The 25,480-nt window shown below is 35.9% G+C and overlaps 1 protein-coding gene and 1 long non-coding RNA gene across 4 annotated transcripts in view; one reads left to right on the top strand and one right to left on the bottom strand.

Annotated features, from left to right (window-relative positions):
• The window catches only part of Pkhd1 (PKHD1 ciliary IPT domain containing fibrocystin/polyductin), a 472,244-nt gene that overhangs the window by 175,902 nt on the left and 270,862 nt on the right, over positions 1-25,480 (top strand). For 2 of the 3 annotated variants that reach the window (XM_063233114.1, XM_063233115.1), the window contains exons 38-46: positions 628-838; positions 1,237-1,394; positions 3,615-3,806; positions 5,179-5,304; positions 7,933-7,988; positions 8,234-8,365; positions 15,698-15,810; positions 18,242-18,347; positions 22,688-22,822. In XM_063233114.1, coding sequence (XP_063089184.1) covers positions 628-838; positions 1,237-1,394; positions 3,615-3,806; positions 5,179-5,304; positions 7,933-7,988; positions 8,234-8,365; positions 15,698-15,810; positions 18,242-18,347; positions 22,688-22,822 — 1,229 coding nt within the window. The remainder of the gene's footprint in view (positions 1-627; positions 839-1,236; positions 1,395-3,614; positions 3,807-5,178; positions 5,305-7,932; positions 7,989-8,233; positions 8,366-15,697; positions 15,811-18,241; positions 18,348-22,687; positions 22,823-25,480) is intronic. The other variant, XM_063233116.1, reaches the window with a different exon arrangement.
• The window catches only part of LOC134472117 (uncharacterized), a 51,097-nt gene that overhangs the window by 1,995 nt on the left and 23,622 nt on the right, over positions 1-25,480 (bottom strand). Inside the window, exon 3 of the long non-coding RNA XR_010041980.1 lies at positions 657-770. This is a non-coding gene — a long non-coding RNA (uncharacterized LOC134472117). The remainder of the gene's footprint in view (positions 1-656; positions 771-25,480) is intronic.

Below are 25,480 nucleotides of genomic sequence, written 5' to 3' on the forward strand. Positions count from 1 at the left end.
TAGACTTCTATATCAGAGTCTACCACTTTTTTTCTTTTTGGAATAAGAAAGAAGTAATAAAATATCATCCTCAATACAAAATGTGATGTAAGAAAGAAAGCAAAACAACTAATATATCAAAGGTCTATTATGCTGCAAGATTCAAGCTATATGTTTCATAAGTATTTATCACAACAGCACAACTAAAGGCACAATAGAAGCTTCCAGAACTGCTTCAGAAAGTGGCAAGAATGATGGGATAAGGGTGTTATAAGCAAGGAGTATTCTAAAGATTCACTGCCACATGCCTTACTGGAATAATTTTTTTAATAATTTAAACATTCATCCTATTTTTTGACACATATGTTACTCTAAGGAACTTGTGGCTCAAATCTAAATTTAGTATTAAGGCAGATCTAAATGTGTTTTTTTACACCTCACTATTCTGTGCTGTATCACTTTTATAGATGAGAAAAATAGCGTCGCCTCTCTAAACCTGTCATAAACTAGAATGACAACTAGTCAAAAATGATACTTAGAGCTCTTAATGAAGTTTATGTTCCCAGATTTGCTTTCAAAGAATTCTTTGTATAACCTCACATTCTTATTATTAAAATGTCTAAGCGTGTTTTCTTTATGCTGCTGTAGGTTCTGTACCAGAAATAACTGTCACCCACCTTCGAGCAGTTGGCCGTGCTGGAGACACAGTGTTGGCTCTGGAAGATGCTGTGGACTGGCATTCAGGGGATGAAGTTCTCATTGTCAGTAGTACAGGGGTTGGAGGCGCCAGCCTACGAGAAGAGATTGTCATTGTGGAGACTGTGCACCATGCAGACCTCCACCTTCGGGCACCGCTGAGGTATACATTGTCAGTTTGGCTCAGTTACAAGGAAGAAGACAAGATCTGAACTGTATTGCAGTCTGGACATCTGTCTTCGGATGATGTATTTTTACATTAAAATGCTAGATATTTTGATAAGAAAGGTATAAAGTTTGAAGTGATTTGAAGATGTAGAATTCATAGGTAATTTGTGAGGCTCTTGAACTCTATTTTGTAGCAAGTGGTCAGTGCAATAATCACCATATTTTTAAGTTTTTATGTACTTCTCAGCATAGTTCACTCAATCTTTGGTATTTGAGTTTCTAAAGAAGTAAATTCCAAAGGTAGGATTGAAATAGTCTTATGACTTATGATTCCTACGATTTGGAGTGATATCCTCAGGCATACCTTCTTTTTCTCTTTCCTTTTTTTTTCAGATATTCTCATGACTACTCAGAGAATTGGTTGGCTGGAAAGCACCATATTTTAAAGGCCACAGTGGCTTTGCTCAGCAGGAGTATTACCATAAAAGGAAATCTTACTCAAGAGAGGAGGAAATTTCTTGCTTCATGCGAGAAGACCAATGTTGCAGAAGGTACAGAGATATTTTGTTAGAAAGTCTCATGAATGAAAAAAACTGTTTTTTTATGATACACGATAACACGAGGGCTGACTTCCTTCAAAACAGAATAGGATCTTAGCCTTTGACTGTCCATGATACTCTAATTTTCAGGATGCTCTTGATAAACTGTCACTTCATTCTCTTATTCACTTTAACAAACTTGTAAAAGAGATCGAAATAAGACAAAAGAAATAATAAATTATTTTTCTGGTGAAAAAATCCCGTTAATAAAAACTGGAGAGCTGAATTGCATTTCTAGGTTAAATATAAATTTTAACCTTGATTCTAGACTTCTAGGATTTTCAAGAACACCCTAATGACAGAATCATAGGCTCAAGGAGTCCATTGCTATTGATTAGACTTGCTCTCCCCCTCCATTTGGGGCTTGTTTTTTGAGTGAACTACCACATACTTTTGGTAAATGATGGGAAAAGTTCATTTATCTTCTAGTAGAATAGCAGGCACTGAATCACACTGATGTACCTATTAAACATCGATTTCAGGGATGGTTAGTTTAGTAGGATATATTTTGGTTTCCCAGGCTGTAGATTATGAGGTTTTCACATGTGGTGAAGACATCATTTGTCAACTGTGATCCAGGATGGCTTGGGTGTCAAGGATGACTTCCAGGCATGATCTCTGGATGTATGATGAGGCTATTTACTGAGATGGGAAGAGGAACATGTTTTGGGGTGGGAGAGTGATGATCAGGCATTTAAATTTGTGCATGTTGAAATAGAGATGGCAGGCCAGCAGCATGCTACAGATGTCTAGTAGTGTCTGAAGCTCAGGAAAAAGTAAAAATGTTAAATTTTGTGTAATATTTTCATGTAGGTATAATGGGGTTGAATGTGGAGATTTTGACCTCATCTTCCTCTATTCAAGTCATGACTCACATATATGCCATTCTGTAAAAGATAATCTCACTAACAACGGGTTATAATGGATTAACCATTAAATTTAACGATTTTGCCAATGTGAGATTTGCATACTATTCATGTTAGCTGATGACTCTCATACAGGTTTTCTCAGATCATACTTTGTAGAACATTGAATTTGATCATGGAGTCAGTGAAAATACTCTTTTGGATTTCAGTTTTTAAAAATTTATTTCTTTGTTTTTTAGATAGGGTCTTACTCTGTAGTTCAGGCTGGCCTTGAACTCACTGTGTAGCCCAGGCTGGCAGGCCTTGAATTTGCACTGATCCTCTTGCCTCAGCCTCCCATATTGAGATTATAACGTGCACTACCTTATCCATTTTAAGGTTTAAGCTATTAGACATCTGTTAGCATTGATAGGGAAAAGGGGAAATGGAAGAAAAAATTATATGTACGTAGCTATACATATATAATTGTATGTATGTATACATGTACAAGATAAATATAGTACTAATTCTTGTTAGTTCATCAAAATTTGTGCTGTCATTGTTTGATTGTTTTATCATTTTTTATGCCTAAATCTTATAACCTGAACAACTATTTCTAAGATAACAATATGCAATATATTAACTAGGATCAATTTCTTATTGTTTTGAAATTCTGTATTATTTCTATCCTTTTTTCTATATTTCTTTTTAAACATAAAAAAGTAAAAAAAAATCTTTTAGCTCCTAATGGAAAACATTCTTGATTTCATAATAAATCTTAAATGTAGCTACAGTAGACTCAAAATAAGTCGCTTAGCTTTCTGTATAGGACTGAAGCCTGGAACAAGCTGGCTAAATCTTATGAAACCTGGCCATTTAAATATGACATAGATTACTGACCCAAATGATAAAGCATGCAAATATATAGCATCTCTTTATTTACTTTGTATTTATTCATTTCTGGAGTAATAGTACATGACTAGATTCTGAAATTTACTGTGGAATGACACATGGTTTTTGTACAATTACTACTTCCTTAGCTCATTAACATGAATAATAAAGAATCAGTTCAGGAGATGATTTCTTCTTCATCCTGAGATTATTTCACATCACCAAATGTCCTGTGTCCACAGCACATGCTGTGGATCCTGAGGTCCCAACACTGTAGTAGTACAAGTTGTGAGAAGGGAATCAAAGTAAAAAGATTGTTATATGAAAGAAGTACAAATGAAATTCCACTGTGCTGCAAGCGCCTTCTAAACTGAGAGGTTTGGCTAGACGCATGTTCCATTGCTCTAGGTCCCCTGGGCTTCATTCTGTGTTTCAGGTAATCTGCTGCACTGTTTGTATTCCAAAAGCGAGAAGGTGCTGGGATCCAGGGATCTGGGGGCCAGAGTCATCATTCAGTCTTTCACAAAGGAGCCCAGCCGGGTCCAGCTGAAGGGGGTGCAGTTCCAAGACATGGGACAAGCCTTCCAAAAGCACTTGAGCTCCATCATGGTAGTGGGAGCAATGAGAGGTAAGGGGTCAAAAACTGCTCACTTTCAGTCTTCTCCCGTGAGGCAGTTACGGGTCATAACAAGGGACATATTGGATTCGAGGGATTTGTGGATGGACACTTCTGTTATATTCAACATCAGTATTTTTCAATTTTAATGTGAATAAAAATCATTTTTAGTGTTTAAAGTTGAGCCTGCATAACTGAATTTTAAACATTCACAGCTTATTATTCTGGAGTCATCTCAGTAGTGAAATCTAAGATGCATCATTGATATGTGGAGTAAGCAAATTTTTTTTTAATGTCGATGCAATCAAGAAAGGAGGTAAACATGAAGTGTATAAGCTACTGTTGTTAAAGGCTTTTTAATTTTATAAGTAGAAAGACTATACTCTAAAAAACATATAAACCAGTTAAGTAGTCATTTATCATTATTAACTGCTATGTAGTCTACATAATTATATGTGCGGTATTTTTTTTATATGTTGTATTTTCATATTACTGGTAGTACAGTAGTTTTTTTTCCTCACCAGTCTCAGAAGCACATTTTGACTGCTGCCATGTTGCCAAGTGATAGAAACTTCTCATCCCATCACGTTTTATGGACCTACCACCACATATGTAGCCCCTCACTGACAAATGTCATTGAGTACAGTCTGATTATGGTTGATGCTCAAGGAGTCTTTATTCATTGAGTAATCTGGACTGCATAATCCAGTTCAGGGACCAGAGGTATAAAACTAGATCCAGGGAAATGATTTTCTAAATTTTGATTCCTTTTAGCTTTGTAGAGGATACTTTTCCTCTAACATCATAAACTTTCCATATTTGAATGTGGGAGTCATGATTTTCAGGCTAGCATTTGGTTTTGCTAACTATTTGGAATAGGAATCCCTGTCTACCTTGGGTTAAGAATATTATTACTTTACAAGTTATTAATTTGTTTATAAGATATAGCTCAAGAGATAATGATCAATAATGATCTTTTCAAGATGCAGCTTTCAAAAATCAGAGTTGATCCATAAATGTTATTCTCCCCAGTCCTTACTCTCTCACTTACCATCTTGCAATAAGAATTTATGCTAAAGGTGATGGTCTGGTGGAAATTCTGATAGCAAGGATTCTTTTGTGGTTTGGCCCTATTTGTCTTTCTCAGATGATTTTCGTTTTCTAAGACTTGATCCTTAGACATCAATCTGTTTATCTTTAAGGGCTATTAACCTGAGCTGTCCATTCTCTTGATTTGATTGCCCCTTCCAACTCAGGTTTTGAGTTTTCTTGTTGTGAGGAAGATATTTTTAGCTATGGCATAGTTTGCTTTGGATACGGCCCGCAAAATCCAAGAAGCCTTTGAGAGCTGGGTGTGATTTTCACCTTACTCTTTCCCGTTCAGGTTCCTACATCCAGGGTTGCACTGTTTGGAGGTCTTTCAGCAGAGGCCTTGACCTGGGCAGCACCTGGGGGCTGGAGGTGGACAGGAATGTATTCTATAAGATTTTAGGCCATGCACTGCTAGTAGGTAAGTAGAAGGATCTTGTTTAATTTCTATATTATTGAGTAGGATACCTAATTTTTCACAGAAAATTCTCTCAAATCTTTAATCCCAATTTATAAAACATTAACTTTCTGGTTATTAGATATATATATGCTATGATTAAAAATTCTAAACTTAGGGGCTGGGGATTTAGCTCAGCAGCATAAGCCCTTGCCTGGCAAGTGTGAGGTCATGAGTTCAATCCCCAGTATCAAAAAACAAAACAAAACAAAACAAAACAAAACAACCAACCCCCCACACACAAAAATTCTAAACTTAGTTATCACTGATTGATTTATTAAACATTGTCAATAAGAAACTGATATTTTAAAATTTATTTATTTATTTTTGGTAATGAGGATTGAATTCATGACCTCAACACTTGCCAGGCTAGTGCTTATATCACTGAGCTAAATCCCCAGCCTAAAACTGGTATTTTAAAGTTTCAGTTCAAGTTAACAAATACATAATGGGAAGTTTTAAAATTTACTGTCAGATATTTTCATGATAATCTTGATACCTAAATAATGTGCATTCATTGTCTCACAGGCTATCAAACTTGAATGTTAGCCAAAGATTTAGAAAGTCTTTAAATCTGTTCCTAATTGCTTTTGTGGCTTGCAAATTCATTCATGTTTTCAAGATCATCTAACTAGTCACTTGTTTTCACTTTTTGTCTCTTAAAGTTTATTGCAAAAACCTAGAAAAATCTCACATTATGTCATATCATTCCTCCCCTTATAGCCCTTTAAGAGTTTCTTACTGTTTGGATACAAATGATTTTAATGTAGTTTGAAAGGTTGCTTCAGTAATTTTTTCTTTTTCTTTTTTTTTTTTTTTTTTGGTCTTTTTCGTTTTTTTATTGGTACCAGGGATCGAACTCACAACTGCCTGCTTGCAAGGCAGGCGCTTATACCGCTGAGCTAAACCCCCAGCCCCAATAATTTTTTCTTGTTGGTCTCTTTAATCTCTGTAAACTTGTCTTGCTCTGTTTCTCTCCCTCTGTAGTCTAGTGACACTGATCTATTTTATTTTATCCTTAAAAAAAAAAAAAAAAAAAAAAAAAAAAAACCATGCTTTATTCAGTCTCAGGGGTTTTGCATAGCTCTTTTTTCTTTGTTCAAACCAATCTGTCTCAGATCTTTTGCCCTGCCAGTACCACCAAGTCTAGTCCTTCTGTTTAAGCTTGTTAAACACCAGTTAGCACTTGTTGATTGGAAATATGTCACAATTCTGATTACCTAACTAATGCCACTTTCCTACCAGAAGCCAGGAGAACACTGTTGCCGTAAGAGTTTAGCTCACATTCATGCATTGCAGATCTGTCAGTTGGAAGAAATGAATGAAGCAAAGGGATTCTAGTTGTATCAGAATGATAAAGCAAATCACTCTCATTATAGTAAGACTATAACTTATTGGTAAATGGTAGTGTTTTGTATTTAAATTAATTCTGATATTAATGGAAAAGTATATCTTTTATTTAAGAATAATCTGTTGAGATAAATGCTAAAAAGTTTCTACCTGGGCATGGTGGGAAACAACTGGAATAACAGGTTTTGGGAGGCTGAACCAGAAGGATCACAAATTTAAGGCCAGGCTGGATTATATCACAAGTTCAAGGCTAGCCAGATTACTTGTGAGACTGTCTCCAAAAACAAAACAAAACAAAACAAAACAAAACAATGTCAGTCATATAAACTTGCTTTACTTGAGCTCTAAAAGGCAGTGCTAAGGAGACTTGAGATTATTAGGAACAGAAAAATGTATTAATCAGAAAAGGACAAACACAAGGAATCAAAGTAACAGATGTAGGATTGACTTTGATTATTCTTACGTTTGTCTGTGTATGGGACAAACACTTCAGCAGAAATTCAGCAAAATATATTAACAATGTTATTTTAACAAGAGCCAAAGAAATGGGATAGCCATTAATCATGCAAGGAGAGAAACTGTTGGAGGAATCAGCCTTTAGGGCTTAAGTATTGTGAATTATAGATTCTTGGCATCTAATGTATTACAAGTAGGGAGTAATGTATTCTAGGTGAAGGATTCTACTTTAACAAGTTTATGCATCTGGGTTCATTAAATGACCCAGGAGAGTGAGCTATACAAAGACTGAGTGTGTAATGAGGGGTTCTGTGGACTACTACTTGTTCATGCTTCTTAAGTGCCTCATGTCTGTGTTTCATGGCCTATGTATGCTCTTCTATTCCAGTCATTGAGTGTGAGGGTCTCTGGTTTTCCAGCCTATCCCTGCAGAACATTCCAGACCTTCCAGTGGAAGAGAGAAGCATACAGATAGCTGGTGCCAATTTGATCTCCCAGGAACAATGCTGGGCTGACAGAGCATTTGACAGAGATAGTTAGACTCTTCCTAGAAAGTAAAATAAAATGTTTATTTTTCTGTTCTTCACTTTATTGGAAGTGAACTTTTGGTGCTCAATACTCCTGAGCTAAAAATCCACATGATCTATACTTCTTTGTCTCATTTATAGAGAAAAACACACACAAAATCAAAACAACCAATGCCTAGAGAAGAAATGGTGTTGCAGTAGCTCTTGTTTTCCTGAATGGCATCAAATGTGCTGAAGTAACATAGTCTTTTGTTCTCAGGGACACACATGGAGATAGGATATATCCCCTGGGAGTTTAGTCCTGGAAGAAAACATGATAAATATGCAAACTGATTTTAAATCTATTACAATCCATTTATAGTGCTCATGTGTTTTATATGGAAAAATGTTAGATGTTTTAAATTTATTGAGCTGTGTGTTTTCTAAAGATGCATATATATTTATATTTATATGAAATGCATTAGGTCAAGTAGGATGTATATTAGTAGAATCAAAAGTGTTGGGTTATATAAATTTTAACTGTATTTGCAAATCCCTCGGTTTTACGTTTTTTAAAACCAGGTTGGTCAGAACAGGGGAATATAATAAGAAACAACATGATCATCAGTGTTTCTGGTGCTGAGGGTCTCTCCAGTCCTGAAATGTTGACACCATCTGGCATTTACATCCGCAGTCCTACCAATGTTGTAGAGGTAAGAGCTTCTGCTCCACCGGGTGGGTCAGAGCTGACAGGGCACAGAATTCACTCCAAATGCACATTGCAGGAGCAAAGTCAGTGATAGGGTTTGAAATATTTGGTTGCTGCACATTAATATCAAGAAATTAGCTTGTGATTCTCCATTAAAGGTATACTTCAGAATCAGTTCAATCATTTCCTGAGAAATCTTACAAAACCTCTAAAGCAGTATCTATATGGAGCAAACAAAGTAAATATTGAATCATTTTCTGATCATTAATACAGACTAAAATGCAAACATCCTTCTGATTTATCTACATGGATGCTGATTTTATTTCTTCCGAATCCAATACCAATTACAATTACTCTTTTACTATATTAATGTGGCTGTATTATTTCCCTATAACAGTGTTTCAGACTGAATCATGAAATGTGCGGACTCGTGTAAGATTTTAGGAGGATGTAGGGTACTTTGGTGATCTTAATTTTTTATCTCATTATTTAATAAAATTTAACACTAATTTCTCTTGGGAAAATTTTAGCCTCTTTATGAAATTAAATCACAGTTAACTCTACACTTAGTTGTACAGTTTATCATAGTTTTGTGAGTGAAGAATTGCATCAGGATAAATGATAAGTCAGGAAGATGTTTGAATTTCTTTTCCCTTTTCTAATTCTTTTATCTCATGGATCATCTATGGATGTGGTTAAGTGCCTCCTTCTCTCAGGATCTTATATGAGGGCAACTATGCCATGTTTCTGAGGTGCTCAGAGAATGAGTGTCTGTCCCCCTGATTATCTGTGTTTAATTACCTCTAGCTGAATCACCCCTCATAAAAGTTGTGCTTATCTGTTCAACCTTCCTTAGACTCTTAATAGCGAGCACAACACTTACACACCATTTTAGGTGCCTAATAGGGGTGGCTAATATGTCAGTAAGGAAAGGAGGCAGAACTGCATGGATTGTGGGAAACCAAAATCTAAGGCAAGTTGCATTTAACTGTAATCTAGGGCTTGTTGCATATCTGTACCAGAAGCTTTGGGGCCTCAAGAACCACGTTTTTGTGTACTTTCTTGGGTAGCAGTTCTGACTACCCTGAAATGCCTAATGGGAAGGAAACCCTCGGGGCTGATCAAATCATTCTTCTGTATGAGGTTGGACTACCTGTCTCTCTGGGTAGGTACAGTATTGTCTCCAGGACAGGTGTCCTAGCCAGTTGCTGAAAGGATGAAGAGGAGCTGGGTGTAGTGCCATGAGCCAAGAGCCATCTGAAAAGCTAATTGGTCACCTTGGCCTTTGTATATTGAGTTGTAGAAAAATATCCACCCAACAGTGGAAAAATTCAGCCTAGAATTAGCTATTTTCTCTGTCTTGCGATACCTTCTATATCTATCCATTTGCCTCTTTCCTCTTATATATATAGTGATTTATAAAATTTAAAAAATGCAGTGCATGTGTTTTGAGAATGCACATTAAGGGTAAGTTAATAATAGATTTACTAGGCATATTTCTAACATATTCATCTTCAACAACCTTAAAATTTGGTAGTTTTCATTCGCTTATTAGTTTTTACACCCCAGTAGAATGTCTAAAACATAGTAGTTGCCCAACAAAAATGTGTTGCATATAATGAATAAATGTTAGTGTAAACCTATAGTTGAAAAATAGGAAGGAAGACAAAAGTAGAGATTCCAATGTTTCAAAATCATTTTAATAAATAAAATTTTAATCAATGGTGACATTTGAATCCTGTGAGACTTATCTGTTGGTGTTAAATATTGCAAAGTCAAGCTTAACCTTTTTCAGCTATATCTCTGTTTTTCTGTTATGTGGTGGCTTCTTAATTACATTTCCTGTAACATGCCATTACTGAAGGCCTAAATGTCAGAAGGGCAGGTGTGAAAAAAACCCACAAGTGATGAGTTTCTTTTGACTGTTTGGGCCCATGAAAGTCATTTTAATCATTGAACAAGTGGGATATTAGTGTTTATTAAGTTACTAAATATGCCCTGTATGGGTGATACCTTTAGTACTTTGATGAATATATTCTAGAAATTAGCTTTGTCCAAGAATAATGTGGAGGTGACAATAATAGCAGTGTGTTTATGTTTGTGTACGTGGGTGGAACATGTGGAACAGAAAGAGATGTGATAGAAAGACCTGGTAATTCTGGGATTCAGGAGAGAGAGAATCCTTTCCTCCAAGGAACTTCATGTTTTGGCCTTGATATCTTGCTGTGTCACTGCTCCATGGTTGGAAATCTCCTTAAGGGAATGTACTTGAGCCTTGTATATACCTGCATTACTGTGATTAATTAGGGTTGTCTGTGTGATCACAAACTTTTAATTTTGTAACAAGTTCAGACTCCCAAGAGGCTGCAAAAATATAAAAGTTCCATATAAAGAAGTGAAAAACATCAAGATCTCCACATTCAAAGACCTACTCCAGAAATGGGCGTCTGAGATAAATATGCATTTCTCAGATGAAGATACACAAGTAGTAAATAAATACCTTAGGAAATGTTCACCATCACTGGTCATTTGAGAAATGCAAATTAAAACAGCACTGAGATTTTATCTCACTCTGGAAAGAATAGCTGCCATCAAGAAATCAACATAACAAATGTTGGTGAGGCTAAGGGGAAAAAGAAACACTGCTCCATTGTTGGTGGGAGTGTAGACTGGTGCAATCACTATGGAAATCCATATGGAGATCCCTCAGAAGACTAGGATTGGAAATTCTATTCAAACCAGCTATTTTCCTGAGTATTTTCCCAGAAACATTAAAAATGTCATGTCACAGCGATCTATGTGCACCCATGTTCATAGCAGCCCAGTTTGTGGTAGCTAAATCTTGGAAACAACTAACATGCCCATCAATTGCAGAATGGATGAAAAGGATATGGTATTTTTATACAATGGAATATTACTTGGCTATAAAAAGTATAATCTTGAGGCTTTTGTAGGGAAACAGAGGCAACTGAGACTATACTCATAGGTGAAATAAATCAGACTCACATTTGTAAATATCTTATTGTCTCTCTAGTATCAAAAATAAATAATAAAAAACTGAAAGAGCAATAAGATCCAAAACATACAATAGATATTGTAATAATGATAGGAAAAGAAAAGTGCTCAAAAAGAAAGAACAACTTGTAGGTATAGACATATAACTGTATGTATGTTTAAGTGTGCAAGATAGATAACTGTATCACTAATTCTGTTAGTTCATTGAAAATCATTGTTCATTTTTTTGTTTTGACTTTGTAACTTGAGCAACCACTTCTAAGATAACGATGTGTAATATATTAACTATTGTTGATTACTGTTTTTTAAAAAATTTTGTATTATTTCTATACTTTTATCTTTTTGCTTTTTAAAAATAAAAAAAATTAGGATATCTATCTATCTATATATCTATATTTATATCTATATCTATATCTATATCTATATTCCTATCACCCTTTACTCAGTTTCCTCCAGTGATAACCACCAGGGGTGTGGAACAGTATCAAAACCAAGACATTACATGATGTGATGCTTTTAATTGAAAAAGGTAGTTTAATCTTATCTGGCCAACCAACTGAGAAACCCTAAAAACTCTCTTTACATGCATGAATCTGCCTTTGAAATCCCTGTCTGATAGGCAGAGGAAGAGAACCTTGGGTCTGTGCCTTAGTTAAGGTTTTATATTATTCCTAAATAGTCTTGACCCAGAGGTTAGGACCAAACCTTCAACTACAGGAAAGAAATTCACCTTGACTTCCAGTGAGTCACCTTTACCGTTCACTTACCTTTCAACCTGCACAGTACAGAAAGATTTCAAGGGCAGCATTTCCTTTGTTTTCCATCCATAAGTGCTGTCCTCCCACCGAAGCTTCTGCTGAATTCCATCCAGGGCAGTTTCTTGGAGAAGCAAAATCTGAACTCTGTGTCTTCTTACCGGTGGGGATTCATGTGTGGTATTATGTTTGAGTCTCAGGGGCCTTATGGCAGTCCTTTGTGGACTCCTTCATAGGCCTTTGCCAGGCTTTCCGAAACCAGATTGTAGTGGTTTTTCCCACGTCCCTGTAGCCTCTGAGAGGACTCCAAGTCCAGCCTGCTTTCCCTCAGCAGGCTCAGCCTCTGAGACTCTGGCCTCTTTCACAGGAGTTCCTTAGATCTGTTCATCTTTCCAGAACACAAAGTCTGTGTGACCCTATTTTCATCTCCTCAGTATGGAAAGGTTTTACTCTCAGGCAGCCGGATGGTTCACACTTGAGACTTTCAGAGTTCCCCATGTTTATGTAGTGGTTGTAAATTTCCTAAGAGCAGACTCTTGATTAGGGTCGTCCATGGAAAAATCTTGAAGAAGAGCCCTTTGGAGACAGTCATTTAATTTAAGGGGAATTTGTTCTGCTTTGTGAATCAATTTCATAAGGAAGACTGTGTTTAAAGGCCCAGCCTCAGTTCTCTAGTTTGCCCCATTCAATAGGTAATGCATATTTAAGAGCTGCCTGAAGGGTTAACTCAGATTTTTTTTCCTGGTGACTATAGACACACACCTCCAGGAGCTGGCTTACTTGGGCAATAATTTCTCTCTGGAATTTCTCCTGCTTGAATGTCCATAATACATCGACTTCCGCAAAGAATTGATTTCCACACAAAATTCCCTACTTGCTTTAAATCCTTCCCCACAAGCCGCTGGCTGCCTGCATAAATATGTGAATCATTTGTAGCATACCCAATTGGAACTGCAAGGGAAAGAGCTGGGAAGTAATGTGAGCTGACTGCTGATGTGCTTTTTTCATAAGAAAAGTGAGCCTTATCAGTTAACAGACGACCACATTCAGAGTCTACTGCCCAACTATCAATGAATTTGGAAAGTGTTTATGTACGATCACTCAGATGTTTCATAAAAGTGAATGGTACTGTGGCAGATGAGTCAGCAAATCTGTTCATTCACTGGAAATGCCGCTTTCTGAACACCTCTGCTGGCAGTGGTGATGAGTAAGGATGTAGCTCCAGGAAAATACTTTTCAAATGCTGGAAACTTTCTCCTTCTCCTAAAGTCTTGGCAATAAACAAACATTGCGCTAGTACAAGTCCAGGTGAGATTATCACCGTTAGTCTGTAGTGTACATTTCTTATTGTTTGTATATTTTCAGAAAAGTCTGGTGTTCAAGGACCACCCTCCTCTGACCTTCAGTTCTATGGATCACAGATATAGGTCATCGGTGAGGTCGTGCGTATAGTGAAAACACAAGGGATAGGTTATCTCAGAGGTAGATCTACATTATACTGTTCTGGGAAAGGCTTTATTTGTGTATCATGACTGACTGAACTGGCTCTGGTGTCATTGTGGGTATCTTTCAGTGCTGAAAAGATCTATTGGACACTTTTATTTTCTAACTCAGAGACAGGGATTCTTCCTATGACTGAGACTCTTTGTATATATCCTGTTTTCTAGCTCAAGAGAAGAACTGGGTTAATTGATTTAATTCTAGTTCTTTTTGGGGATGACTAACACCAGCTTTGTTTGTTTTATAAGATATAAATACTCTTCTCATAGAAACTAATGAAGCATTTTTATTGTAATGGATCATGTTCTGTATTGGGTATATGAACTCTGACAAAATTTGGAGATGGGATACTGGAAAGTGGGCATGAGTTATTTTTGTAATACATAGCACCAATGTACATGGTAGAAAGGGTGTGTCTGCTGTGGCAGTTGGTATTTGTGGCTAAATGATCTTTTGTGGTAGGTTTCCAACCTCTATGTAACAACGTCTCTGGTCTCCACTTACTGAATACCAGTGACTATTTCTTCCACCATTTGAGTTGTGGCCATCAGAAATGTCTCTGGAGATTTCCAAATGTTCCCTGGTTATCCGTGGTTGAAAATTACTACACTAGGATACGTGCCTCAAGATCATTGATGTCTCAGAGATGTCCCAAATTCTCTGAAGTCATGTTAACATTTTGAGTGTGATTCAACTTAATATTTCAGTGATACCCCGCAAAAGTCTTTTGCTGAGTACCACGTGGGAAAACATGCGACTAGAACTATAAAGGACCATAAGAAACTGGAGAACTGCTCAGAATCCAAATAATGAAATGCAGTAGAAATTGTACCAACTATCCACAAAGGAAAAACATTTTGTAACTCTGTTAAAAAAAAATGAGGCCTCACTGTTTATATGCAGATATCCAGGAAAAGATAATCTTTGGGCTCATGACAAATAACAGGTTAGAGTCCAGTAAACCACCATGTTTATTGGAGATTGTGTCAGCATGGCCTGGCATACTAACTGGGTTCTGGTTGCTCCTGCCAGCTGGGCTACCAGTCTCTGAGCAAACCTGAGCACTGGCCCACACTGCCAGAGACTGACGGACCACAGAGATCCAGGACATTTGTACCCCTTTCTAAGAAAGAAGGGACTTGAGTACTATTGGCTTAAAAAGAACCTGTTTTAGGTATTTTTCCCATTGGGGCTTTGCTAGTGTCTCTGCAATGTGTCTCTTCTCATCAGAGATCTTCTAGGACCTTGAGTGACCAGACTGTCCAGGTTTACTTTCTGAGTGCATAAAGTGGTTCTCCTTATGGAATCAGAGATCACCTTCATTAGAAGCATCAGAGCACCTTATAGTGCATTAAATACACAATATTGTCCCCTGTCTTAGTTAATTTTCTTGCTTCTAAGACTAAATATCTGACACCTGCAAGTTAAAGGTGGAGAGATTTATTTTGGCTCACAGTTTGTAGAGGTTTCAGTTCATAGTTGGCAGGGAGTCATGACAGAGGAGAAACAGTTCACGGCAGGACAGGCAGAAAGCAAAGAGCAATCAAGGGGTCCAGTGAGTGTTTTTGCATACAACACGGGAGAGATGTTCAGATTAGGTGACACTGTAACCTCACTGCAGAAACTTAAAAGAAGGCCTTCATTTAAGACCACAACTCTTGAGATGGGCAAGTTAAAGTCTACCTAGAGTTGCCTAGAAAAAGCATAACGAGAGAATACTTTCATCTTGAGGGGGAAAAATAAGACCAAAAGATTTTCAGCATAAGACTCTCTTGCTAAATGAAATAAAGTTCAATATTGGTTTCTTTTATATAAGATATGTAAAATATACATCAGTGAATAAAATAAAGGCAATATGAAACTATAAAGAAGACTTTTGGAGATGTGGAAGGGGTCAAAGGTGGGGGAAAAGGGAGTAAAGTGATGAAAAGTGATTATGCTCATACAAATTCATCCAAGTGAACATCTGCCATTCCATATTGCACACATATATTATAAAAAATATTAAGTGCAACCTTAGCACACGTGGAATAATTATTTTTTAAACTATTCTTAAATTTCCATAGGGGAACAGAGTCTGTGCTGCTGGCTACGGCTACTTTTTTCATCTTGTGAACAACCAAACATCAGAAGCCCCCCTCCTCTCATTCACCCAGAACACTGCACATTTCTGCACCAGGTAACTAGGAAAAGTCATCTGCATTTGGGGTGAATGATTATGATTTATCACTTTTTTGTAGCATACTTGCAGAGGGTATAGATTTTGGTATTTGTTTGAGATCTGTTAATGCTACAGTATAAATATGTCTTATATCACATTATTAAAGTATGATTGAGATAAAAATCTGTACATATTTAATTGTACAAACTTGAGAATAAAAGTATACACCTACAAAAGCAACTTACAATCTGTGCCATATGTTATATTCATCAGCTGTAAAAGTTTTTTCCCCTGGTATGCTTATTTATTATTGTAAGAACACTTGAAATAAGATATATAAACTTTTTAAAATCATGACTATACAGTATAGCACTGTTAAGTACAGGCAATACGGGTGTAGTGTGTCTCTTGCACTCACTATGTCTTACAGGGAAGATTTTGTATCCTTAGACTGGTACTTCTTTGTTTGTCTCCAGCCTGTAGGAACCACCATTTTATTTTTCTGTTTTTGGCACTTGGAATGTGTTAGATATCTTCTGTGTCTTGTCGGCCTCCCCCAACACACTGTCCTTAGCTTCATCCACAGATAGCAATATTTCCGTGTTTTGAAGGCTGAATATTATCACATTGTGTGCTCACAGCACATTTTCTCCATTCATTCATCTGTTGGTGAACACTTAGGTTGCCTCTTTGTATTGACTATGGTGAGTAAGGCTTTAGATTATAACAATTTGGTGGTTAAAGAAAGAGATTGAAGTCATGTGACAAACTTGCAAACTTGTACCTTTTGTAGCTAGGTAGGGTGCCAGAAGGAGGGAAGAAGGAGGAGAGGGAGAGAGAGACAGGAAGGGATAAAGAAGAGGAAGGGGCGGGACTTAAGTTTCAAAGTGGTTGAGAACAGCTGCAATGCCACGCCCTGCCCTAGGAAGCTGGCCTTTGGCTCAGGACCCAGGTAGAGAGTCAGCCCTGGAGAAGAGGCTGCAGATGACTTGGTTGCTAACTGAAGAAAGAGACTTGCTCAAAGTCTTTGTCATGTGGATGATAAGGCCACCTGCTAAGAACAAGGACATGTGAAACACCAGTGGGGTGGAGAATTTGAGACTCATGGCAAAGATGCCCACTTCAGAGCCTGTTAGGCCCTGCTTCAAAGCCTAGCTTCTCAACCAGTAAACTCCTTTTATTTTTCTTGAAAAGTCTGATCGGTTGGGTTGAGGGTGTAGCGAAGTGGCAACTTATCTACCATGTGGTAGACTTTGGTTCAGTCTCTTGTACCAAAAGCATCAGATTCTTTATTTGGAAAGTGGAAATAAATCTACATTGGAGGTTTGGTGTAAAGTTAGGGATGGTTGATATATTATATCAAAAAGTATTTGGAATATAGTAAGAAACAATTGATAGCAATAAAAATTATAATAATATCATTAGTAATTTTGTTAAATCATGATGAGAAATGGTAAGAATAAAAAATTAAAAATATGAAAAATGCTAAACAATGTTGAAGTGCCAGCCAAGACTTGGAATAATTCATGAAATTATTATGAATATTCAGCAGCTTTGAGCAGTCCTGAAAGGTAAGGGAAGAAATCATGCAGACCAGATGAAAGCAATGGTTGGGAACTTCATGTATAAGAACAACATGTACAAACATTGCCAATGCTGACATCAACTCTCCTGTGGAGAGAACAGTTTAAGAGTGCTTGGTAACATAGCATGGACCATGGCAATCTGCCTTGTCTTAAGACCTAAGAGTGGGTCACACAGTCTAACAGAATGGGGAAACTGAGGAATGAGCAATGACACTCAGAAGGCTCACAGGCCTCCTCTATTTTCACTTGCCCATATTCATTAGTTTTATATTTGATGATGGATTAATATCTAGAATATGTAAGGTACTAAACTCAACAGAAGAAAACCAAATAAACCACTTTGAAAATAAACAATTGACTTCAATAGACCGTTCTCAAAATAAGATAAGCAAATTGTCAAAAAGTATATGAAAAAATGCTTAGTCATCAGTAGAAAATAAAATCAATATTATAGTGAGATATAATAATAGAATCAATGCTATGATGAGATATCACCTCTTAGCAGTTAGAATTAATAGCATAAGTACAGGCAAAGACATGGAGAAGAGGGAAAAACTTGTATACTGAGTATATTTATGAGGTGTAATAATAATAATAATAATAATAAGAATAAGAATAATAACAAATACAGAAATGCTACTGTCCAGTGCTATTTTCTGGAAAGACACAATCATGAAAACATTATGGGACATGTTAGTATATGTTTGAAAATTGGAATATTATCACATGATATTCATGCTTATGAGTAGTTAATATCTATTAATTTAAAAATATTTACAAAGCGTCTGTAATTTCAATGAAGAAAAGTGGAAAGTTAGAGACATAGCAGTTAGCTTACTTTCATTCATTTTTTACTTTTTAAGGTTTGGACTCTTTGTATATCCTAAGTTTCATCCACCTTGGGATCATGACACTGGCCTTACTCTGTTTCAAAATTTCATGGTTTGGGGAAGTGCAGGTGGTGCTCAGGTAGGTTTCTTAAGGTTTTTTAAAACTGAAACTGTTACTTGTCTTCCACCCCCCAGAAAATTTGTTGTCATCTCTATTGATAGGGGAATGATTTACTGAGGAGAGGATTGTAATGTTGTCACAGTTTACAAGAGCCAGTGCCATCATAGTTATTGTATAGAGTAGTTGTTAAATAAACAAATTCCTTGTCAGTAGGCTAGAATTAGATCATTTTGTATATGAGACTTTTCAGCAATCCTAAGAGAGATCAGATGTATGTCTAGGAGGTTCATTCATTCTTCCTTTGTAGACCTGCTTATGATAATAAATTATGGCTCAGAAAGTAGAGGACCTTGTTGGTCATTGCACGTTGACTAGCAGCACAATTGGGTGCAGAATCTAGACATAAGTATTATATATGTAATATTCAAAAATTCTGAATAGCATGTACTTCAGTCTTTAAAAAACACGATTTATCATTGGAGCACAATTTTTTTTTTTTTTTTGGTCTTTTTGGTACTGGGGATCAAACTCATGACCTCACACTTGCAAGGCAGGTGCTTATGCCACTGAGCTAAATCCCCAGCCAAATTTCCATTCTTACTTTAATCAGTAAATTAAATTTTATTCTATTTTTTCAAAAGAAAAAAATTATTCACTCATAATAAATTTTCTTTCTATTACAATAGAATTTTCTTACAAGAAATTTTTCATGTCTGTTGATGTTAGCAACATATACAAATTACCTCAGGTTGTCATTTGATGCTATATAAAGTATTTGGTCTCTGTGAATTAGAAATCTGAAGCCTAAGATACATAGGTGTAGAAGTATGTTTACAGAGCGTTCAGAAAATAGAATAAAAGCATGCCATTAAGTCAAAATTTAAAAAGCTAAACTTTATTTCATATGTCCAACATAAGGAAAAGGAAAATAATCATGAATGAGGAAACCCCAAAATATATAATTAGGACAGTTAACAAGAAGGGTCCCAGTTCCATCCATTGCTTTATTGTCCTTTTGTTTTTAATAAAATGCTTGCTTTCCCATAAACCATTTGAGTACCAGGGTGCCAATTCAGTGATGGCCTCTATGAGGTGCCCTCTTTATACTGAAAAACAGGGTTACACCTTATGTTCTTGCTCCACAGTAGCCCTTTCTAGAGACAATCACCTAACACACACACAAATTAGTAAAATTTAGTAAAAAGATGTTTACTAAAGTCAGATCTTTTTCAGTCTGCAATCAGAAATGCTAAACCCAATAAAGAAAAGATAAAGCTTCATAGATTAATCTTTTGCGCTCTCAAATTTAAAAAGTTGAAAAGTTCAGATAATGAGAATATTATTAAAATTTCACTCTTATGAAGAAGAAACTAAGTAACATGATAGCAGGAAATTTTATTTTGTTTTGGTTTTTTTTTGTCTTTTTCATTTTTATCGGTACCAAGGATCGAACTCACGACTGCCTGCTTGTAAGGCAGGCGCTTATGCCGCTGAACTAAATCCCCAGCCCCTGATGGCAGGAAATTTTAAAAGTGATCATCTCTAAAATAATCCTGGAAGAAGAATCAAATAAGATGATTTATTCTTTGTTACTTCAAAATTTCTTACAAAGCGATGATAATCAAGTATGATATGGACAGTGATCATGGAATAGATTTGACTGTTTAGAAATATACTCAGACATTTATGATAAAATAAGTTTTCATGAAGGATGTCAAGACCATTCAATGATATAAATAGTAGTATTTCAACAAATGATTCCTGTATACCTTGATAGCCTCATTTAAAAGAATAAAACTGGAGTTGGTATTGTGGATCATACCTATAATCCCATTGCTCTGGGAAACTGAGGCTAGAGGATCATGAATTTGAACATAGGCTGTAAAATTTAGTCATTTAGAAAGATCTTGTGTCAAAATAAAAATAAAAAGAACACGGGATATAGTTCAGTGTGAAAATCCTGTCCTAGTACTGCAAAAGAAAAAAAAGAAGTTGGATCCGTAACTTGTAATACTTGCAAACATTAAATAAAAGTGAGTCAAGGATTTATATGTAAGAAAAAAAAATATAGTATTACAGGAGTGTTTATGACTCTCATTTTCCAAAACTCATATGACTCATATGGCAAAAGCAGCCAGGATGAAAGAAAAAACAGATAAATTGGACTTTATCAAAATTCAAAAATGTAATACTTCAGTGAACACTATCAAGAAGGTGAAAACACAACTTACAAAATGGGAAACTCTTCAAATCATACATCTAATAAAGGAATTGTAGTGCAAATATATAAAGATTATAGTTCACTGTTACAGGTTAACAATAGAAAAATCCAACTAAAAATCAAACAAATTATATGAATAGAAATTTCTCAACAGAACATGTCCAAATGATCAATAACCAAATGAAGAGATTTTTTATGCCATTGATATGTAGGAAAATGGAAATAAAAGGTAAATGACATATCCCCTAGGGTGCCTAGAATAAAAATAACACCAACTGATTTATAAGGATGTGGAGAAATGATGACCCTTAAACATATAATGGTGGGAAATTGAAATTGAAAAAAATTGAAATTGAAGTCTATCCACTTCAGATATATATGCAGATACACATATGCAGATACAGATACACAGATACAATAGATACAGAGGCAGACACAGGTATAGATGTAGATATAAATATAGATGTAGAGATATTATCTGTAATTGTATTTTGTCAAGCTGATGAATTTAAATTGACCACATTTCTTGACTTCTGTGAATAATACAATGAAATTAATACTGCAGATATTTCCTTGACATACTGATCTAATTTCCTTTGGATATATACCTAATAGTATGATTTCTGGATCTTACGGTAGTTCTGTTTTTATTTCTTTGAGCAAACTTCCTATTGTTTTCAACCATGACTGCATTAATTTGCTTTCTCACCAACAATGAATATCAAGTTATCTAATAATAGCCATTCTGACAGGTGTGGTGTGATATCTGCTGTGATTTTAATTTTTATTTCCCTGATGATTAGCAATATTGAGTAGAAAATTCCCGTTGTTATCAAAATAGACTTACACCTACAGTTTTGAACATGTTCTCAGTTACCTAAATTTTGGGGGAAGATATGCCATGATTTTTACTCCTTTTTGTTTTGATAAACTACCAAGGGGATACAAATTGCCTAAGGTGTACAAGTAAAAGCTTTTGGATTCTAAACAAGTGAACTAATCCTTTAATTTCTATTTTAAATAAGAGTTGAGAAAAATACCTCTTTTCACTAAGTTTAATAAATACAGAGGAATTTTTCTAGAAGAAGAAAAGATGAGAGCAGACTCTGAACATTTTATGAAAAATAACTGCATTTTGCCATTTGTATATTAGGTTCCTTTTAAAATCCTCAAGTATCCTTGCCAATGCTAGGTGCTGTTTTTTGAACATATTTTCAAATAAATATATTTGTGCATGTCTGTAATTAACATTTGTCAAGCTGTCAGTAGAGATTACACCTATTTTCTAATAAATCTGTCTTCCAAGCACTATCATTTTAATGCACATATAATGCATATATATTCATTGGAAAAGGACTGATCCACATAAAATAGTACGATAGAATGATGAATCAGGTACTTTGGCATTAATTAATAGAAGACTTCCAATTCAGGTATTCAATGAATAAAATTTTGATTGTGTTGGATTAATTTCTAGCTCTGACCTCCAACTTGATTTTTAAAGGTGGTTGAACCAAGGCCGAGGAGAGGTTAAGTGTTGCCAAAATCATGTAGTTAATATCAGGGCTGGGTGAAAACCGTTGGCCCTGATTGTAAGGCCAGTGCGATTCTTTCAACTTAATCGTACTAATTTTGTATCTGCTTAATCCCCATTTGGTTATACCCAAGTTGTATAAATAAATATGCTTATAACATGTGTTGGGTGCATATACAGTGAGCAGTAGTCATGATGAATTACTTATTTTATATTTGCACTATTTTGACTGTAAGAGTTAATATATACTACTAATGTTAAGCACTGGAGTTTTTGATTCTGTGTTTTTCTGCATTAATCTTTAGATTTGGCTCCTGCAAGACTAGTTTTAAATATGCGGAGAGTTCACATTAACTTTTTAATGTATTGTTTATTATGAGGAGAAATGTATAGTATGGGGGAGGGGGATGTTAGCCAAAGGAGACCAGTTAGTGCTGACCTCACGGCAACTTTGGGATGTGTGCTCTGATATTAATGGACTAAAGCAACTTAAATATGGCTTGGCATGCTGTCTGCTCATAATCAATATTTAAAGAAGTTTCAGGAAGTCTGCAAGAAAACAGGGTCTTAGACCTTTGCCATACATATGCTATTATTTTATAGATTTTCAAAAGTAGCAATCTTCACCTGAAAAACTTCCAAGTTTATTCATGCAGAGATTTTGGAATTGACATCTTGGAAAGTGATGCAAATACTTCAGTGACTGACAGCTTATTACTTGGTCATTTCACCCACAAGGTAAGTGCCTTAGTGTGGCTGTTTTCAGCTGTTCATCAAAACAGAATCTCGTACTGGGCTCCCTGAGGATTCAGGATATGTAATTTTAATAACATTTTTTAGTGAATCTTGCATTGGTAAAAGCTAAAGGAGCTTTTTATTCATAACAGGGATTATATTTCTAATAAGATTAAAATATATTTAGGGTTGCAGTGCTTATGAGTCCATACAAATCATAACATTCATGAGTAGGTTGTAGAATGCTTATTTGCAATTTTGATTTTATATGTAAATTATATATATGTAAATTCAATATTAAACCTAATAATTTAATTTACTTTCTCTAAACTCAGAAATATAGAAGAACATAATGTCTCTCTGCTCTGTGGTTTGGCAAATTTCTTCATCAATATTTTGATAATAGGGTCTTTCCTCGATACAGGGTGCCTTGGTTGAATTCAGTAATACAAATGTGCATGGCTTGTTATAGTACAAGAACCTTTTAAAGTTTTTGTCTAGTACTTGCATAATTTTGGGTTTCTTCTTTTTTTTTAATTTTATTTAAGGAGAAAAAGAAAAAAAAACAGAAAAAGGGTATAAGTTATACAGAATTTCAGAAAAAATAAACAGTAGGAAATCACTAGTTAATAGATTACATATTGTCATCTTAGAAATAGTTGTTCAAGTTACAAAATTAAAGCATATAAAGTGGATGTTCAAACAGTGAGACTGCAAATAGCTCTGTTCAATGATCCAACAAAACTCAGTAATATGGTTATCTATGTTATACACTTAAATATACATGCAGTTATATCCTTTAGCACACTTTCTTTTCCTCTCTTTTGTACAATGACAATTACACATTTTGGGTTTTATTACTCCCACAGTTCTTATTACTCTTTTTGAACAGGGGTTTCTTCTTAATAAAAGTGGGACTATACATGACTTGTCTACTGTTGCATGGGAAAGGGATCAGAATGTAGAAAGGCAAAGAGTTCTCTTTTCAGTGAACATTATTAGTCCTTATGGGAGTATACTGGCTTCCTACGCTTCAGTCCTTTATTAGATACCATATGATCTTCATTGTTTTGTTAGTACATATTGCAGTGAATGATGATTAACTTTGTCATAGGGAATTTATACTTGAACCATAACACTTCTTAATTCTTTTTACTTCTTCCCCTCACCTCCTTCCTCCTTTCATCTCTAGATTCCCTTTCCAGTTTCAAAATATCTTCCTGATTCCCATTAGCAATTGTAGTTAGGGGTTGCAAGGAGAACAGTTACATACAGGACACAGAATGTGTAGTATTAGTTTAAGATGGTCACCCAGAGTTAAATACTAGAAAGTACAGGAAATCTGTCCACAACACTAATGTCCTAGAAAATCTAGCCAAGTCCCTGGATCCCATGGTAATGTCCTTCATGAGTCTAGCTGAAGACCTAGTGCCTATGATATTATCCCCTGTGAGTCCAACTGGAAGTCTAGATCCCACAACAATAGCTCGTGCAAGTCTGTTTTATGAATCTGCACTGGGAATGCCCAGAGGTCAGAGGTAGAAGCTAGAAAGTTATGCCAGCAGAGTTAAAGAGCTGTGCTAGTAGGTTGAGGGTTCTCCACTGGAGCCAAAAAAGCGATGCTCAGAATAAGGACCAGGGCTCCCCTGAAAAGTATCAAAGCCATCCTCAGTGACAATGAGGTCCTGAGCTCCTCTGATGATGAGAACAGTTAAGTACATGTCAGGAAGCCAAAGTGACAACTTCTCCTAGAGATTAAACAGCAAACATCTTTCCCTCTGGAGCCAGGCAGTGAAATGATGCTCAATATAAGGACCAGGGCTCCCCCAAAGTGAACTGTAGGCAGTCAGCAACAAGGTCCTGTACTCCTCCATGGCTGAATTCATATCAAGGAAGCTAGCCAGGACAAGCTCCTCGAAGAGAACCAGTGGCTTCAGACAACAATATTTAGGAGAGCCTACAACATCCCACACTTCCTCTTAATGTCTCCTTTTATGCTGGTAACTTTCCTCAGGTGGGCCATCTACCCTCAGCACCATGCCAATTTAATTCAGCTGGTGTTAAGTTGACCATCAGTTTTTAATCCATAACAGCCATCATTTATTTTTTTCTTTTAATTTTGTATTCTTTGGGTTTCTCACATAAGATAAACCTTGCAATATTTCTTCTTATGTGTATGATTTATTTCACTTAACACTATAGTGTGAAAGCTAAATCTTGTAAGTGGCCAATATGGCTATTAACAGATCAGTGGATACAGAAATATGTGGCATATTTATACAATGGGGTAATAATCAGTCATGAATAAGCTTAAATTTGCACCATCTGTAGAAAAATGGATTCCTCATATTCCTGTTTCTAAAAGAATAATGTGAAAGGGTGGAATGTAGCTCAGTGGTAGAACATTCACATCCCATGCTCATGGCCTAGTGTGTGGTATCAATACTTCAAAAAAAGTAAAATAATAACATGAATATTAATAATCACATGGTTATAAAAATCATTGATGATTTGCTACACATGGCTATAATCCTAGCACTCTGGAGGCTGAGGTAGGAGGATCATTGTGAGGTTGAGACCAGCTTGGGCTACAAAGTGAACCTAAAGCCAGCCTGAAGCACGTAGTGAGACCCTGCCTCAAAAATACCAAAAAATAAAAAA

This window comes from Cavia porcellus, unplaced genomic scaffold, assembly GCF_034190915.1.
Source record: "Cavia porcellus strain 051 isolate PalLab524CR breed Dunkin Hartley unplaced genomic scaffold, mCavPor4.1 scaffold_22, whole genome shotgun sequence".
NCBI classification, from domain to species: Eukaryota; Metazoa; Chordata; class Mammalia; order Rodentia; family Caviidae; genus Cavia; species Cavia porcellus.